Raw genomic sequence first — 18,598 nt, forward strand, 5'->3', positions numbered from 1 at the left:
TTGTTAATGTAATTTTTGCATCGATTGATTTTCATGTGTTGAACCATCCTTGCATTATGAGAATGAATCACATTTGGTTGTGGTATATGGCCCTTTTAAGTTCTATTAGATTATCTTTACTAGTATTTACTTCAGGATTTTTACCTCAATATGCATCAGAGATAATGGTCTACAGTTCTACTTTCTAATAGTGTTTTGTCCTGCTTTCATGTCAGGCAAATGCTGACCTCATAGAGTTAGTTTGGAAGTGTTCCCTCTTCCTCATTTTTTTTGCAAGAATTTGAAGAATATTGCTGTTTATTTTCTTTTTAATGTTTGGTAGAATTTACCAGTAATGACTGCTGGTTTTCAGCTTTTTATTATTTGGGGGTTTTGCTTACTGATTCAATTCCTTACTAGTTTTAGGTGTGTCATACTTTCTATTTCTTCAGGATTCAGTCTTGATAGGTTGCATTTTGCCCAGAATGTATCCGTTTAATTTAGATTTTCCAATTTTTCAGTATATAGTTGTTCATGGTATTCTGACAATTTTTTATTTATTTAAATCTTCTCTGTTTCTTTGTTAGTGCAGCTGATGGGTTATTAATTTTGTCAATCTTTCTGAAAAACTAACTCTTAGTTTTATTTATATTTCTAATCTTTATTCTGGTTATCTCTGCTATCAGTATTTTGTATTCTTTTTGCTAGTCTCAGATATAGTACATTCTTATTTTCTAGTTTCTTAAGATAAACATTTAGGTTGTTGGTTTCAATATCTTTGTTCTCTTTTAATACAAGCACTCATAGCTATACATGCCCCTTATCAGCACTGATTTTCATTGCATCCCATAAGTTTTATTACATTGAGCTTTCATATTCATTTTTCTCATTTTCTAAATTCCTTACAATGTCTTCTCGGAACCATTGTTTAAGGGTATATTGTTTAATTTCCAAATCTGTTCAGACCTTCAGTTTTTCCTTCTGCTATCAATTTTTAATTTAATTCCATTTTGATTAGAAAGATACTTGGTTTTATTTCAAAGTTTGTAAATTATTAAGAATTGTTTTGTGACTACACGTATGGTCTATCATACAGGATATTCCATGCTATTTGAGAAAACTGTTTAATCCACTGCCATCACATGCAGTGTTCTCTAAATGTCTTTTGTGTCCAGGACTTCTGGCAGTGATGACCTCCCCAAAAGAACATGTCGCTTGTGAAGTACCTCCTCCACCCATCCCCAGAGGATGAGAAGAGGAAACACAAGAAGAAACGCCTGGTGTGGAACCGCAACCCTTACTTCATGGACATGAAATGCAAAATCACCACCGTCTTTAGCCAGGCACACATGGTGGCTTTGTGTGTGGGCTGCTCCACTGTCCTTTGCCAGCCTACAGGAGGAAAAGGAAGGCTGAGAGAAGGATGGTCCTTCAGATGGAAGCAGCACTAAAAGTGCCCTAAGTCAAAATGGGTGGGAAACTATCCCAATAAACAGATTTTGGACACACAGAAAAATGTCTTTTGGGTCCAGCTTATTCATAATGTCATTGATGTCCTCCCTATCTTTTTCGAACTCCTGTGGTTGTTCTTTCCATTATTTAAAGCAGAATTAGGAGACTTCCACCATTATTGTAGAACTTTCTGTTTCCACTTAAACGTGTGCCAATGTTCGTCTCAGATATATAGGATCTCTGGTGTTTGATGCATATGTGTTTGCAATTGTTGTGTCTTTTGAAGAAATGACACTTTCATCATTATGTAATAACCAAATTTGTGATTTATAAAGGATTTTATTCAATTTCATTTTCAGATATTAATATAGCTACTCTTATTTTTGTTTGGTCACAACATTCATGGAATATCTTTTTTCCATCATTTTATATTCAATCCATGTTTTTCCTTAGATCAAAGGTGAGTTTCTTATAGATATTATATAGTGGATACTGTGTTTTATTTATTCATTCTGCTAATCTATGTCCATTAATTGGGGAGTTTAATCTGCTTAAATTTAAAGTAATTGATGATAGGGAAGGACTTGCTCTTTTGTTTTTTGTTTTATTTATGATGTATATATAGATTTTTTTGTCCCTCTTCTCTTCTAGTTTTGCCTTCTCTGTATTCAGATTATTTTCTGTGATATATTCTATATGTTTTTCTTTGTGATCACCAAGGGGTTACATAAAACATCCTAAAGTTGTAGCAATCTATTTTAATTGATAACAACTTAATTTCAATCACATTAAAAAAATTTTTACCTTTTTACACTCCTGCTTCTTCCCACTTTTTGTTATTTATGTCACAAGATACATCTTTATATACTGTGTACCCATTAATATAGATCTAACATGATTTAGTATACTTTTGTCTTTGAAAATCTATGAGAGAATGAAAAAAGTGTGGTTAAAAAGGAATGTATAGCAATACAGTGTTTACATTGGTTCATATATTTACCTTTATCAGAGAACTTTATATTTTCATACAGTATCTAGGTACTGTCTACTCTCTCTTTTTTTCAACCTCAAGAACTCTCTTTAATGGAAACTGGTAATGAACTATCTCAGATTTTATTTACCCTGGAAGTCTTAAGTTATCCATCATTTTGAAGGACACTTTTGCTAAATATGGAACTATTGGTTTTGTTACCTTTTCCTTTCAGTCCTATAAATACTTCATCCTACTACAGTCTACCTGCAAGGTCTCTGCTGAGAAGTCAACATATTACAGTGTAGAGCTTCCTTTGTATATGACAAGTTATGTCTCTCCCTACTTTGACAATTTAGATTACAATGTGTCTCAGTGTGAGTCCCTGTGTTTTTTTTTCCTTCCCTTCATTTTGTTAGCTTCTGGTATTTGTACTTTTGTTTTTGTCTCTTCAAATTTGGAAACTTTCAGCCATGATTTTTTCAAGTCAGGTCTCTGCCCTTTTCATGCTCTTTTCTTCCAACACTCATATACACATATGAAGGTCAACTTGATGGTGCCATATGTGTCCCTTAGTTCTGTTCACTTTTTTTTTCCTATTGCTCCTCAGATTGAGTGATTTCAAATGATCTGATCTCAATCCCCAACTTGTTATTCTAAGTGTGCTAAGTCTGCTGTTGAACCCCTCTAATGATTTTTTTTCAATTTAGTTATTATACTTTTCATCTTCAGAATTTTGGTTTGGTGCTTTAAAAAAAATGATTTTGGGGTTCCTTGGAGGCTCAGTTCCTTGAGTGTCTGACTTCGGCCCAGGTTATGATTTCATGGTTTGTGAGTTTGAGCCCCACATTACGCTCTGTGTTGACAGCTCAGAGCCTGGAGCCTGCATCAGATCTGTGTCTCCCTCTCTCTCTCTGCCTCTCCTCTGAGCATACTCTGTCTCTGTCTCTCAAAAATAAATAAACTTTTAAAAAAATTAAAGAAAATAATAATTTCAATCTCTTTACTTATATTTTTTTAATATGTATATTGTTAATATGTTCGGTTTCTATTCTCTTTTAGCTTACTAAGCATATTAAAGAAAGTTTTTCAAATTCCTTATTAAGTAAGTCAGAAGGTTGAATTTTCTTAGGGTCAGTTCCTGATTTATTTTGTTTATAAAAGTGGGTGTTATTTCCCTGTTTCTTTGTAAGTCTTATAACAGTTTGTCGAAAATTGGGCATTTGAAAAACAACTTTTCTCAAACTTTGCAGTCTGGCCTTCGAGAATCAGCCTGTCATAGATGTGCAGGATCCTTTCAAAGGATAATGCAGAATGTATCTTCCCTGAATCTGTGCATGCATTGTTTCCCTCCCCGCCACCTTCCACCGTTCTCTAGTATACATGGCTATTTTTAAACCTTTTCATTTTCCTAAGAGTATTTATTACCTTTGTTTCTTCTCGGAACCTCAAGTGTTCTGTTGTATCCCTCTTCTTATACTCTGTTGCCCCAGGCAAGCATGAATATGCAATCTCCCTGCATCTCTCTTATGCCTTTCTTTGTTTTTAGTGGCCTTTATCCTGGTATTCAAACTACCACCATTCTCATTTGTGCTCCAAGTTAGGAGAGAGAGAAGCCAGTCTCTTGGGCAGTTCTTAAATAAGCCAGAATGTGCAAGCAAGTTTCATTTCTGTATTTCCGTCCTGAGGGAGGAGCCAGGGACTGTGGCCATGCCACATTTTTCTGGGAATGGAGAGAGAGACCGAAGACAGCAAAAATGCCAAAAGTTTCCAGCCATGTTGAAAGTGACTTTGTCACATTTCGGCAATCACTTAAGCGCTGCAGCATCTTGACTGATAGATAGTGTTCCCACAAAGTTACTTTGGTCTTTATGTTGTTTGTTTGGTATTTGTATGGAGAAAAGAGGGCCTGGGGCTTCCTGGTCCACTATTTTGCTGACGTCCTGTAGTGATACATTTACTTTCTCTTCTCATCTCTTTTCATGAATATTCTATACATATTTTCTTTCCAGTTGCCATGGGGATTACATATAGCACCCTAAAGTTAAAACTGTCTAATTTGAATCGATGCTAACTTAAGTGTAACCTCATATAAAAACTCTCCTTCTGTACAGCTCCATTTCCCAACCTCCCTTGTTTTTTGTTACTGATGAGACACATTATATCTTCATACATCTTGTGCTTAATATCACAGATATATAAACGTTTTCATGCATTTGTCTTTTAAATCCTGTAGAAAATAAAAAGTATTGATGAAATATTAATTACCTTAATACGATATGCTATAGAAGACTAATGTAATAGCATAACAACAATAACATTGAGTTTTATATTTGTGTATGTATTCACTTTTACTGGAGAGTTTATATCTTCATATGTCTTGGAGTTATTGTCTAGTATCTTCTCACTACAAACGAAAAGATTTTTCTCTTGTTTCTCATAAGACAGATCTATTGGTAATAAACTCCCTCAGTTTGTTGTTTATCCTGGAATATTTTGTTTTTCCCTCAACTTTGAAGGGTGGCTTTGATGGATATAGAATTTTTTTGTTTTCTGGGATTTTTTTCTTTGGTGCTTTAAATAGATCATCCCACTGCCTTCTTATGTCTCATGAGAAATCAGCTAATAATCTTACCAACATTCTCTTGTATATGACAGGTTCCTCTCTTGTGACTTTCAAAATATTTCTTTGTTTTCAGCCATTTGATTATAATGTGTCTCCCTGTACTCTTGTTTTTTCCTATGTAGAGTTCATCACAGGTCTTGCATTTGTAGGTTTAAACATTTCATCAAATTTTGGTAGGTTTTGCTTATTATTCTTCAAATAATCTTTTGACATTTATGATGCTTGTAAGGCAAGCAGTGGACAGTGGATGGGGTTTGAAATTGTAACTTAAAGGTTGATATACTTGGAGGTCAGGGAGGACATTTAAGCTAAATGATTTAAAATGTTGATAAATTAGGGTAATCATTAGAATGATCAACAATATGTAGTCATCACAGACAGGTAATTTTATAACATGTATCCCAGCTCATGGTTGCAGGCTGAACTATGTGCACTGTCCCAGCTTTGCAATATCTAAGTATCAAGACCACTCTAGGAGATGAGCACAGCATTAGTCAGCTACATGTTCTAGAATTATTTTCCTTTTTTTCAGGATAGGTCCAGAAACAATTAGCTACTTCAGAGATAAACCATTCTTTTGAATTAGAATTGGAGAGGTGGGGAGGTTGAGAGGCTAGAGAGATGGTATACAATATGTACACGGGCACACCTACTCAGTTACCTTAGTATCATAATATGAGGGGACACTGCCTTTATGCTCACTTCAGTCCATTTAGATCAGGGTTCATGGCAAGGGGAGCTTTGTTGGAAGAATGTGAAAACCCAGTGGGCATAAATACCTCTGAGATGTAACATTTCATCTTCGATAGTGGTAGGATTTGATGATATTTAGTATAAGAGCCTGATATACAAACGTATATCAATACTTTTGATTGAATACAAACGTATTTCAGGATTTTAGACCAGGGGCTTTGCAATCCATAAGGTCAATGGCATAAGTATTCAACTCTGCTTTGTAGTAAAAATGAACCATAAACAACATGTCAATGAACCAACTTGGAACTTGTGTTTCAGTATAACTTTACTTAACGAAACAAGCATCAGGCTAGATTTGGCTTGTTGGCTATGGTTTCTCAACCCAAGCGTAAGAGTACCGATTCTGAGCACCTGATTCTGAATACGAGGTTGAGGTCCAGGAAGGTGCATTGTGATCAGAGGATCCAAGGGACTTTTATGTACCCTGCAGTTTGGGAAATCATCGCATTATATCATGCTCCATAGATAAAATACATAGGGAAATCTTTTGTTATTCAGAACAGAAACAGAAATCATTTCTGGAGAGACTGGAGGCAAGGAGCAGCATTCAGTAGCTCAGTCCTCCAATCCTGCTGTAAGAAGAAAATTAACTAAAAGATAAGTAAGTTAAGACGAGAAACAAATCTAGAGAAAAGTTTCCCACATTATAAGTGATGCGAACTCTTCGTCCTTTTTCTAAATTTTGCAAAATATGCTTGATTTAACATGTTTAACAGCCTTCAACAACTTTCCAACTGAAAGATTCGGGTGTCGGAATTGCTGGAAGCTCCCTCCTAGCCATTGCCTGGAATTGTTTCATCTCTTTACAAGAAAATACACAGTCTAAGGTTAACTACAGGTCTACGTCTGAGAGAAAGGCTTGCCTGTCTACTTGAAATAAATAATAGCAGCATTCAAAAAGTTCATCTTCTTTCCTGCACCATTGGCTGTGCTGCACCTCCAGCATAACAAACACCCGTCACAAAAACCCTGGGGACCCTTATGGGAATGTAAATGAATGGCACCATAAAGAATAATAACTGCCCCCCCTCCCAAGTGAATTTCCCTAATGCAAAGGGAAACAATCAACCCATTGAGGGTTTCACTTTTTGTAACTGAAACATGTTTAGCTAGTGAGAAATGCCAGAGCCCAGTGACCATGGGTGACTTCAGATGACTGATTCTATAGAATACATTGCCATTCTTCATTGGACTCCTCTCTATAACTAAGAATTATATGAAGCAGTTAACAAACACGATGTACTGGTTTAACTACTGTGGTTTCCGCAACATAAAATATTCATCTCCATTCTATAAATGGATAATACTATACCAGTTGTTATGGACAAAGTCACATCAGAATCACTTCTCTGACTGTAAGTGATTGCTAATGATAGAGGTAATAGAGGTGACCCTACCAGTGTGTCCTATCATTTCTTCTGATGTAGAATTCAGAGAACATAGTATCAAAGTGGTTGTGGTATTTAAACGAGGCAATGCATATACAGTCAATAATGAAGCAGTTGCTTAACAAATGTAGCAGCTGCGTTCAAGAGTTGGCTATTGGGGCACCTGGGTGGCTCAGTTGGTTAAGTGTCCAACTCTTGATTTTTTCTCAGGTCATGATCCCACAGTTGGTGAGATCAAGCCCCACCTCAGTCTCCATGCTGAGCATAGAGCCTGCTTGGGATTTTCTCTCTGCCTCTCTGTCTGCCTCTTCTCCACTTGTGCTCTCTCTCTTCTCTCTCTCTCTCTCTCTCTCTCAAGTAAATAAACATTAAAAAATTGAAATCATAAAAATATTTGGCTATTAGTAACAGATATAGATAGAAAGATGATAGATAGATAGATAGATAGATAGACAGATAGATAATAGATAGAACCTGGAAGCTATGTGAGTTTTCAGTCAGTAAGCACAGAGGTAAAGGAAAGGTAAAGGAAAACAGAATTGTACATTAGATCTTATTAGCTCTGTGACTTTAGGCAAATAATTCCCTTGCATATATGTTTTCTCAACTGTCAAAGAGGGAATAGAACCTTTTCTGGCTTTGTCTGATTTTGCTATGAAGATCAGATAAGAGGCTATGTAAAGATTCTTAGATAAAATGTGTTCTTCCATAAATTTGTTATGCAGGTATTAGAAACCGGGTAAGGGAGTATGCATATGCTTTGCCAAGGGATTCTAAAAGGGGCCAGTTCTTCACCCACCTAATTCTTTTGTTTTTAGGATTTTTAAAGAGTTTCATATCATCTCAAGGAAAATTCAGGAAGACCAGGACAAAATGGATCCAAAGTCTAATGACACATTATTAAAACTCTTACAGTTAAATCAACAGGTAAATTTCCAGCCTCTTTTATGTCTGTTGTATGCAAAGCTGTTTCTGCACCGTAGCAAATCATCTGATTAAAAGTATGAGGCCATGTTAATAGAGTGATAATTTGCCAAGCATCTTCAAAGCACCACGGAAGTGTTTCTAGCTTTCAGATACAGGTAAAAGAATGAGCTCTATTATCAGAATTCTCATACTTGTAACAACAACACTGTTGTCTTGTCTCAGATAAATTTCCAAAACTTAATTTACCCACAGGACAAGTGGCTATTTCTAATAGGAACACATTTGTACAGAATGACAAAGAACAACAGCAATACACTTTTATAAGATGGGGAGAAAGTTGCAGGTGGTATCCAAAAGTATGGGCATGCCTATCAAAGGAAGACTAAGTAGCATCTTTACACTCATACAGTAAAACAAAAATTGCAACAAAACGTGATTTTACATTTTTGTGCAAAAAAATCACACCACAATATGTAATTTTATTAATTAAAATTTAATAGCTCTATAGTTTCTGATTAAAACTAAAGTAAAATTAATGATCTTAGATTAATTATGTTTGTACTAATGCTTCCCCTTATCATAGCCATTGAAACAATTTCAGTCGCATATGACTATTTTCATGTCAGATCTATATTCCAAACTGTGATATGGTCTATAGAAACCTGTTCATGAATTCCTGACTTGCTGAAGAAGAAATGTACCAGACAGGTTTTTTACTTTTCACATAGAGTCTCAGGTGAATTCCCAAAACTGGGAAGATTATGAGAATGAGAAAGCTTTATAACTCAAGATGAAAGAAAAGATTATTGTAATTAATCTCTAGTCTCTGAAAATGTCCATGCTTGAAAAGTTCTTCTCTCTTTCTTTTTCTTTCTTTCTTTTCTTTCTTTCTTTCTTTCTTTCTTTCTTTCTTTCTTTCTTTCTTTCTTCCTTTCTTTTCCTTCTTCACTTCTTTCGAGAAAGAGGGAGAGAGAATGTTTCTGTGGGAGTTGCAAAGAGGGAGGAAGAGACAGAGAATCCTAAGCAGGCTCTACACTGTCAGTGCAGAGGTCAATGCAGGGCTGGAACTCACAAACCATGAGATCATTGCCTGAGCTGAGATCAAGAGTTGGTCACTTAAATGACTGAGCCACCCAGGTGCCCCTTGAAAAGAAAAGTTCTATTATAGCATTTGGACAATGCTAACTCTTCCCTCTGCATCCTTGTATACACTTGTATCTTCACAACCTAAACTTTAGCAATTTATTCCTGAGGTAATCTAATTAGCAAGAATATGTTTATATATCTTTATGTTTTCATTAATCTATATTTGACTGCTTCATGGAAAATGGTTTGCTTTAATGCCACAACAGGTAGATGGGGTGGGTGAAGTAGAAGATATATTCAACCAGGTGTAGCTCCAATTGTTCCGAAGCAGGGTCCAGTGTCAGGCTTCTGGAACCTTCTGACATGTATTTGCTATGTGATGTTAGATAATTCTGCTAGGCCTCTGCTACTCATCTGTGAGTGACAACACTTAGTGTATAGAGATCTCATAAGGTTATAGTGAACATGACTTGAACAATATCCATGTAAATAACTCTAGCACAATTTGAAACCCATAAAATTACATCAATGCATATGATCATGGTGACAATGATGGTGAGGGTGATGATGAGAAAGATGGCACACTGATAACAGGTAATAATAGTGATAATAGTTAATATGTGGTGACCAAACACTAAAGACTGCTGCCTGAATGTGGAAAGGTTTTATAGAATCTTATTAGGAATAAACTATCTTTAAAAAAGTTTTTTTAAGGTTCATTTATATTTGAGAGACAGAGAGAGAGAAAGAGAGAGAGAGACTATGCAAGCAGGGGAGGGGCAGAGAGAGAGATGGAGACAGAATCTGAAGCAGGCTCCAGGCTCTGAGCTGTCAGCACAGAGCCTGACATGGGGCTTGAACTCACGTCTGAGCTGAAGTCAGATGCTCAACCAACTGAGCCACCCAGCCAGCTACCCCAGGAAGAAACTAAATTGATTGCACAATCAAGAGAATAAAGTGTTCAGGCTTAGAAATAAGTGACATTAAAATAACTGGCTCTGGCGCCTGGGTGGCTCAATCGGTTAAGCGTCCGACTTCAGCTCAGGTCACGATCTCACGGTCCGTGAGTTCGAGCCCGGCATTGGGCTCTGTGCTGACAGCTCAGAGCCTGGAGCCTGTTTCGAATTCTGTGTCTCCCTCTCTCTCTGACCCTCCCCCGTTCATGCTCTGTCTCTCTCTGTCTCAAAAATAAATAAATGTTAAAAAAAAATTTTAAAACAACTGGCTCCAAACACAGCAATTGGTAGGAAGTGGTATTGAGACTGTTGTTTCATTTGGGTCATTATTTTCATAGGGAAAAAAAAAATGTCAATGTTCAAAATAAAGTGCCAGAAAAAATTAAGTCGTTTAAATTAATCTCTGGGTTTCTGGTTGAGTATAAATCTCCAATTTAACAAATTTGACCAAAAGAAAGAAAGGTTACTGCATTTTATATCAATAAGGAAATTTGATCACAAATGGTTTTGCACTAAAAGTGTGTATAAAGGGGGTGCCTGGGAGATTCAGTCACTTAAGCATCTGACTCCTGATTTCAGCTCACGTCATCTCCCATGGTCGTGGGATCGAGTCCCTGCACTGGGCTCTGCACTGGCTGAGGAGCCTGCTTAGGATTCTCTCTCTCCTTCTCTATCTGCCCCTCTGCCACTGACGCTCTTTCTTTCAAAAAAAAGTATGTATATAAATAATTTATTTACATTTCAAAATAAATCTTGATAAATCTTTGTGCTTATATGCCCTCTCTTAAGAACTGTATAGGTGGGGTGAGACAGGGTGGCTCAGTCAGTTAGGCAATTCTTGATATTGGCCGAGGTCATTAGATCAAGTCCCACTTCAGGCTCCGTTTGTTGCATGTGGAGCTGCTTGGCATTCTCCGTCTGTCCTTCCTTTTGCTCACACATGCATGTTCTCTCTCTCTCTCAAAATAAATAAACATTAAAAAAAAATAAATGCAAAACAAAAACAGTATAGGTGGAATATCTAAAATGTTTTAATCTTATTATAATTATAATTATTATCTAATTATAAATAATGTTGAATAAAATAATTCTGTATTTGGGGGCATATGGGTGGCTCATCAGTTGAGCGACTGACATCGGTCCAGGTCATGATCCCATGCTTCATGGGTTCAAGTCCCGGGATGGGCTCTGTGATGACAACCCGCAGCCTGGAGCCTGCTTCAAATTCTGTGTCTCCCTTTCTCTCTCTGCCCCTCCCCCACTCTGTCTCTCTGTCTCCCCAAAATAAATAAATATTAAAATAACTTTTTAGGGGCGCCTGGGTGGCTCGGTCGGTTAAGCGTCCGACTTCGGCTCAGGTCATGATCTCACGGTCCATGAGTTCGAGCCCCACGTCGGGCTCTGTGCTGACTGCTCAGAGCCTGGAGCCTGTTTCAGATTCTGTGTCTCCCTCTCTCTCTGCCCCTCCCCTGTTCACGCTCTGTCTCTCTGTCTCAAAAATAAACGTTAAAAAAATTTAAAAATAAAATAAAATAAAATAAAATAAAATAACTTTTTAAATAAAAAATAATTATTTTTTGCGTAGATTCCCAGAAGTAGAATTTTGCAAAATAAATATCTCAAATGTTTATATTCACATTTACCGATTTAACATCTATTTATTAAAATTATATCTGAGGGGCGCCTGGGTGGCTCAGTCGGTTGAGCGTCCGACTTCGGCTCAGGTCACGATCTCACGGTCTGTGAGTTCGAGCCCCGCGTCGGGCTCTGGGCTGATGGCTCAGAGCCTGGAGCCTGCTTCCGATTCTGTGTCTCCCTCTCTCTCTGACCCTCCCCCATTCATGCTCTGTCTCTCTCTGTCTCAAAAATAAATAAACGTTAAAAAAAATTTAAAAAAAAATAAAATTATATCTGAAATAATTGCACCAGTTTGCACTACCACCAACAGCCCATGAGAATATTACTTTCACAATGAACACATCTGAACTTTTTTTAATGTGTATTCCATAAGTGAGAAAATATATCATCCTGTATGTACATTTCTAAGCTCTTAAAAACTGTAGAAAGATTGGGTAAGAGACAGATTTCTAGAGAGAGATTGCAGACTCATTGCGATTGATATATGATTGTTAGCTTTTCACTTTATTTTCCAATTGTTCATCACTTTGCCCTTTTTCCTTTGTATTTTGGGACTCTATTTCCAAGCATCTTCGTTATGTGGCAATTTGTACTTCAGATGAGTATTTTTTTATTACATCGCATCTCGAGGAATGCTGTATTTAATCTTCCAGGTACACTGCTGTGTTAATTTTGACAAGTAGCATTTCAGCCAGTAATGTGACAGTCTTTGTTTCAATTACCTTTAATTGAATCCAAGTAAGCATTGAGTTCAATGTCGAAATATATGGATACAAACATTTTCTCAGCGCTGTCAATGTTGAATTCATCCTTTTAAATTAAAACTGGCTGAAATGACTGTTTCCAGATATAAAATACAGTTGATAGGAATCTTTATCAAACACAGAGGAGGCAGAAGTTTGGAAAACAAATTCACTCATGGCATTTGGTGACTCATCAATCATTTTACTCTCTTCCTTGGTTCCAACAATGCCTCATTTATCCAGCGATGTGACAGCATGATGCGTACCATAAAAGTTAATTTTGGGGATAATGGAAGGTAATATTTTAGGCAAAAAACCTTTTCATATTTTCATTATTTTTGATAAAAATATTTATAAATGTGTTTCATGTCTCTTTGCTTTAATAAGCAGTGTTGTTTTTTCTCGAAAGGTACCTAATGATTATAGAAAGTAAAAGGACTTTGGATTAATTACACATCAATATTGATTCCAATATTTATTTACCAATTTTATGTATTTGGAAGCTCTTCAACATCCTCAAGACCTTGGATTTCCTCATCTATTAAAAGGATAATTATTATATTTGGCAATGTGAATATTAGTGAGGTAGTGAGTGTAAGGGACTTAATGTGGTCATAGGAATATAGAAGATGCTCAGTAAATATCACTTACTTTACTTTTTGATTCACTTTCTCTTATCTCCTAACATCAAGACAAACTGTGTTGCCCATCCAATTCCCATGATGAATTATTTTCTGACCTCATGAAAATGAGTAAAGAAATTGAGTACCCTTAGCCAGAGAACAAAGGTAGTATAGTGTTAGAAGCAGAAAGATAATTTTAACCCTAAAGTATTATTGGAGGGGAGGCAAAAAAGAAAAGTTACCTTTACCTTCTTTGGGCTTTTTATTGGGTTTGAAAATTAAATTGATATAAGACAGATTAGCAGGAGGAAAACATACACATGTATTTAATGTAAGTTTTACATGACATGAGAGCCCTCACAAAACAAAAAGAAACAAAAAAACAAGTAACAACAAAAACAAAAAACAAAGACCCAAAGGAGCAGCAAAAACCAAATGCATTTTTATAATAGGTTGAACAAACAGAGGCAACTGAGAGCAAGTAACAAAAATATGTGTAGAAGCTAACGGGAAATTTTTAAAAATATATATTTAATTATTTCTGTCCGTACAGTTTTCTTGGTTTTGTCTCCATGTCAAAGAATGTTTCTTTTCTGCTGGTAAGGGAGGGCACACCTCCTGCAGGAGTTTTATCTCCTAATTTCAGGAAGAAAAGGGAGATTAGGTACCCTTTTTGCAACTGCTGGTTTTCAAGTGCCCTTAGCTCAAAATAATCCTTATTCTCAAATGACATATTTCGGGGTGGCATATTCTGCTACCCTTCACTGTAGTAGAGTTCATAGTTTGGGCAAGAAGTATGATCTCTAGATTCAGGATTCTTCCATTATTGATTCACATCATTCCTGGGGGACTAACCCAAGCTCCAAGAGAGTAGTGAGTGTATTAAGGAGGTCCACAACACCTTTTCCATTACCTCAAATCCTCTTTAAAAACAGAGCACATTTTAAGCTGCCTCTGCCCCATTTTGAAATGACAACATCATCTTGAGCATGAGATATGAGACAGGAAAGGATGGACAAGATATCTGGTAAAGCTTTGGTGTATATTTTCTGTTGTTCTGGCAGTATTCGTGCTGAACCCACACCCTCCTTGTATCCTTCCACAGAGGCAAAAGGAGCATTCCCTTTCAGGACATCCATCCCAATGCTACCCTTGACCATAACGCTAACAGTGACCCTACCCTCCGAACTTGAAAATGGGCCAAAAGATGTGGTCTGCTTCAGGGACGGAGTAAGAATGAGGTATGGTGAAGGTGTCTGTTGTTTACACTATGTGGCACTAAAAACTCTACAATATTCATATAGTTTTTAAAACTTTCACATAGTAGTCGTAAGTGCCCAAATGACTTCATCAAATGTCTTGTCATCTTAGTACTTTCTCATAGCGTGCACAGTTGTTCTCTTTCTTCATCCACATGACAATTCACAATGGATAAGTTTTAAGCAAAGTAAGAAAGAGATGTTCTTTTGAAATGTTTATTACTTAAATAATTAAAAAAAATCAAACTAATGGACATAAAAAATACTGCTAATTTCACTTTAGACACTGTGTATAGCAATAGCGATGGCTAACATGTTCTTTAATTTTCTTGCTGTGGCCCCAGTAGTATATGGTTTGCATACATTCTCCACTTCTTTTCATACACACAAATATTCTTGCAAAATAGTAACAAATCAGCCTGCTTTACACATGAGAAAAACTGAAACTTGGATGAATTAGTTTCTTGTCAAGGTCACAACATTATCAATTTGTTATCTTGAAATTCTCACCTACTCCCTTTTCTGAATCTTTCTGTATTTCCTCAAAATAAGATGACCAAAACAAACAAACAAACAAGCAAGCAAACAAACAGGTAAATTCTTTAAAACCACTGGTCAACTTACTAGAAAAGAAATCTATTTAAAATATGTTTTCTTAATTGAACAGGGAATTTAATCAAAATAGTATCAAACAGTCTTATTTTTAAGGAATTTTGGAGAGACCCTCCCAATTTAAGGACATCAGATCTTTTTCCCATTTTCCCCACCCTTAGCAATGATAGCAACAACCGAAATCTGTAATGACTTAGAAATTACATTTGGAAGTCATTGGATTTAAACACACACACACACACACACACACACACACACACACACGAACGATATGGTCCTCTAAAATATCTTTCATTTTTATTTTCTAGAAGAAATACACTAAGAGATCTTAGACATAGAAAAGATAAAAACCTAAAAAATTTAATAGAGTAATATTTTTTAAGGTCAGATGATGTTTATGCTATTCAGATAGATTAAAAAAAGGAAATAAATTGTATTTGTACGTATATTTTTCTATAAATTGCCATTGAAATGTATTAACTAGACCTATCTGTTGACTCTTTATGGCTAGAAACCTCGCAGGGCAACTGACAACCATATCCATATATTTGAAAGATTATCAGGTGTTAAAAATATATATTACAAGCTGTTGTTCTAGACTCTAGGGGGTAAGATAGCATCACTGAAAAGATAGTAGGGTCGAGTTCCATATAAGCAATTTCAAATCATTTTGAGCTGTCCAACTATGGATAATGTATCCTGATTAGGTTGATTCCCCAAGCCCTGGCTGGGTTTGAATCAAGGTAATATTAAATTGGTATAATGTTGAGGAAGAGACTGGATGAATTTGGGATGAATACTTATGAACAAAATAAACTTCAAGTTCCCTTCTGTTTTCAATATTCTATGAATTTTATGTAGACTTTCTGATAAATATTTTCTAAGTAGGCAATGGGGAATGAAGAGACATCTTTGGATTAGATTACATGCTTACTGAAAATTTAACTACTTTCGTGACTGGTACTTGACAAAGGTAATTAATGCCAGGGTTGGTAGAGTGACATTCCAGTCAGGGAAAGGCTCCAACCTGGATAATCTGTCTATTCAGAATGTGACTTTTTCCTTTGAGCTGTACTATTTTAATGGAGAATTCTACTTATCCAAAACTTTTAACCAAATTAAACCAATACCAACTTTCATTAAGCGAGCTACAGATGTGCAATATGAGATTTGTGTCAGATTCCATTTTTTATTTCCTTTTCAGACTTCACTTTGTCATCTGCTCATGAAAAAGTGATTCTTCAGTCTAATCTTTAATATTCCATTAATCCAATCATCACTCCTTTGCTCTCCATTTAGTGGAAAGAAATGGGGTTTGGGTTTAAAGGACAAAGGGAATAGAGGCAAACAGAGAGAGTTTAGTTTTCATGTGGGAGGTGGCTTTCAGAAGGAATATTTCTGGCCTCAGCTTAATTAAAGCAAGATCAAAAAAGGATTTGGAGATAAAATATTAAAATAGGTTGTCATTTATAATGGTGTGAAGAATTTATGAAGTTAGTTTTTATTTAGTTATTCGGCAAATATTTACCTAACATGAAGCATTTGACAATCACTCAGCTCAGTTCTTGGAATACACTGGCCTGTAGGAGGATACAGGGAGGCACAATTAGGAGATAAAGAAACAGAACTATATCAGCAATGCTACATTAAAGGTCCTTAGTGGAAGGTAAGAGAATAGAGAGTTTTAATTGAGAAGCAAGCAAGCTGAGTAAAAGAGAGAATTATCATGGTAAGAAAGAGAAAGAAAAGGCATAAGGAGAGTACAGTGAAATTACATAAGAACAGGGAAGTATTTTGTTTGTTCATTTGGTTGGTTGTTTTTTTTTAATTTTTAAAGACTGAAAATTCAGATTCTTGAGGTAATGTGTAGTAAACACATTCAGCTACAAAGCAGCAATGTTATAGGGATTCCTGCCTGATGCAATATCACAACTGAATTTCAGTGCTTTCTGTCCTTAAGAGTCAAAAGGTTGTCTAAACAAAAGAATCATAATGACACAGGAAATTTATAGAGGTGGTTTTGTTTTGGTTTGTTTTGGTTGCTGTTGGTGGTTGTTTTTTGTTTTGTTTTGTTTGGTTTGGTTTGGTTTGGTTTGGTTAAGATAAGGAAATATAAAGAAATATGGTCCATCATTCAGTCTCTCAACTCAATTTGGTCTTCCTGTTTGTCTACAATGCACAAGCATGCACTACCACAGTAAATCCATCATAGCAGGGTGTGCAGGCTGTCTGTGCAAAGCATCGCCCATACCAGCTCTGGCATTCGCTCGCGGGCAGCTCCAGGCGAAGGTGCTGTGAACGTCAAGTCTGAATTGGAGAGTGGTCTGGAAGAAAATATGACACATATCTGTGGGAGAAGAGAGTGAATATTCAATACGGGTAAGCTCTATCGCAGCAGAGCAAAACAACAGCAGGTGTCATGGCAGTAAATAATACATTGCTAAGTAGAACGCCGAGGGTAGCGAAAGAGTCAGCGTTGGAATTTGAGTTCAGGTTTTATGGAAGTATCTGGGGACACCAGCGTGAATTCTGGCATGCTTTGTCACATGTATTGCTGCATTTGGAGAGAAAAGTGTCAAATGTTTCTTGAGGTGCCAATCTGGGACTCTGATCGATGTGTGATTATTGTTATTATTACAACTCAGCCTGTTTCAAAGCCTAATTTAACAGGACAGATTGGACAGTCTTGTTCACACCGCCTACCTTCAAGAAGGGAAATGATGAGATTAAGAACGGTGTCCAACAGCTGGTCCAGCCCTCCTAGTTGGAGATGCTGATAGGATGGGGGCAGTATGTTGGAGTAGGCTGGGTAAAAGGTGTTATGTTTATACTGCACCTCTCTTCTGGAAATTTCATGGTACCTTTATTTTTATTTGCCCAGCTGGCTTTCTGGTTTTAGTGACTGATGTTTGTGCGCGAAGAAATAAATGGTTGTTTATGAAGGCTGTAAGAATTCAGAGTGGAGACACAAACATAACTGAACTGCTAATAGGAGAATCATAGTTTAGTGAAAATTTCTGTTATCTAACTTACAACATTTCTAGGTGTCTATCTGTAGCTACAATTGTATTTCTCATAAATCCCCAAACAAGGGATGTGTGCAGATTAAAGGCAATGCTAGTGGCAAAAGGTAAAAGATAAATCTGCCTGAGCTTAGAGATGTATTGATCCATATTTGTGTGATTACTAATCCAAATAAAAATTAAATATTACTGCATAAATATATACATATAAATTATACTTGACTCAGTACTTATTAAATTTTTATTTTATGTCTTCTTTACACTAAATAAGAGTACAATTATATCATCCTTTTTTACGTTTGTAAGAGGTATAATCCCATTGATTTAGTTATTCTGCAACTAGTTGGTTAATTATAGTATGATTCAGGCATTGTGGACATTGTTTAAAAAAATTAGTCCTTTCTAAAGCAGTTTGCAGTCTGGCACATTAAATTTATATACATGAAACATGAAAATATCATACAATTATTTAGGTTGTGTTATTAGAGAGAATACCCAAGAACCTATGTTCAGTTATCTCGGAAACGTTTCTTCTTAGACTGAACACCACGTTTCACACT

General features: G+C 36.2%; 1 protein-coding gene across 1 annotated transcript; it reads left to right on the plus strand.

Annotated features, from left to right (window-relative positions):
• Window positions 1-1,161: 1,161 nt before the first annotated feature.
• Window positions 1,162-1,430, plus strand: LOC102953156 (40S ribosomal protein S27-like). The gene has a single exon (XM_007093078.2). The coding sequence runs from the start codon at window positions 1,188-1,190 to the stop codon at window positions 1,428-1,430; it is 243 nt and encodes an 80-aa protein (XP_007093140.1). The 5' UTR covers window positions 1,162-1,187.
• The last annotated feature ends 17,168 nt before the right edge of the window (window positions 1,431-18,598 follow it).

This window comes from Panthera tigris, chromosome C1 (assembly GCF_018350195.1).
Source record: "Panthera tigris isolate Pti1 chromosome C1, P.tigris_Pti1_mat1.1, whole genome shotgun sequence".
Classification (NCBI taxonomy): Eukaryota; Metazoa; Chordata; class Mammalia; order Carnivora; family Felidae; genus Panthera; species Panthera tigris.

Coding starts and splice junctions, on each gene's coding strand:
- LOC102953156 (XM_007093078.2), top strand. CDS start 1,188: ATGTCGCTTGTGAAGTACCTCCTCCACCCATCCCCAGAGGATGAGAAG.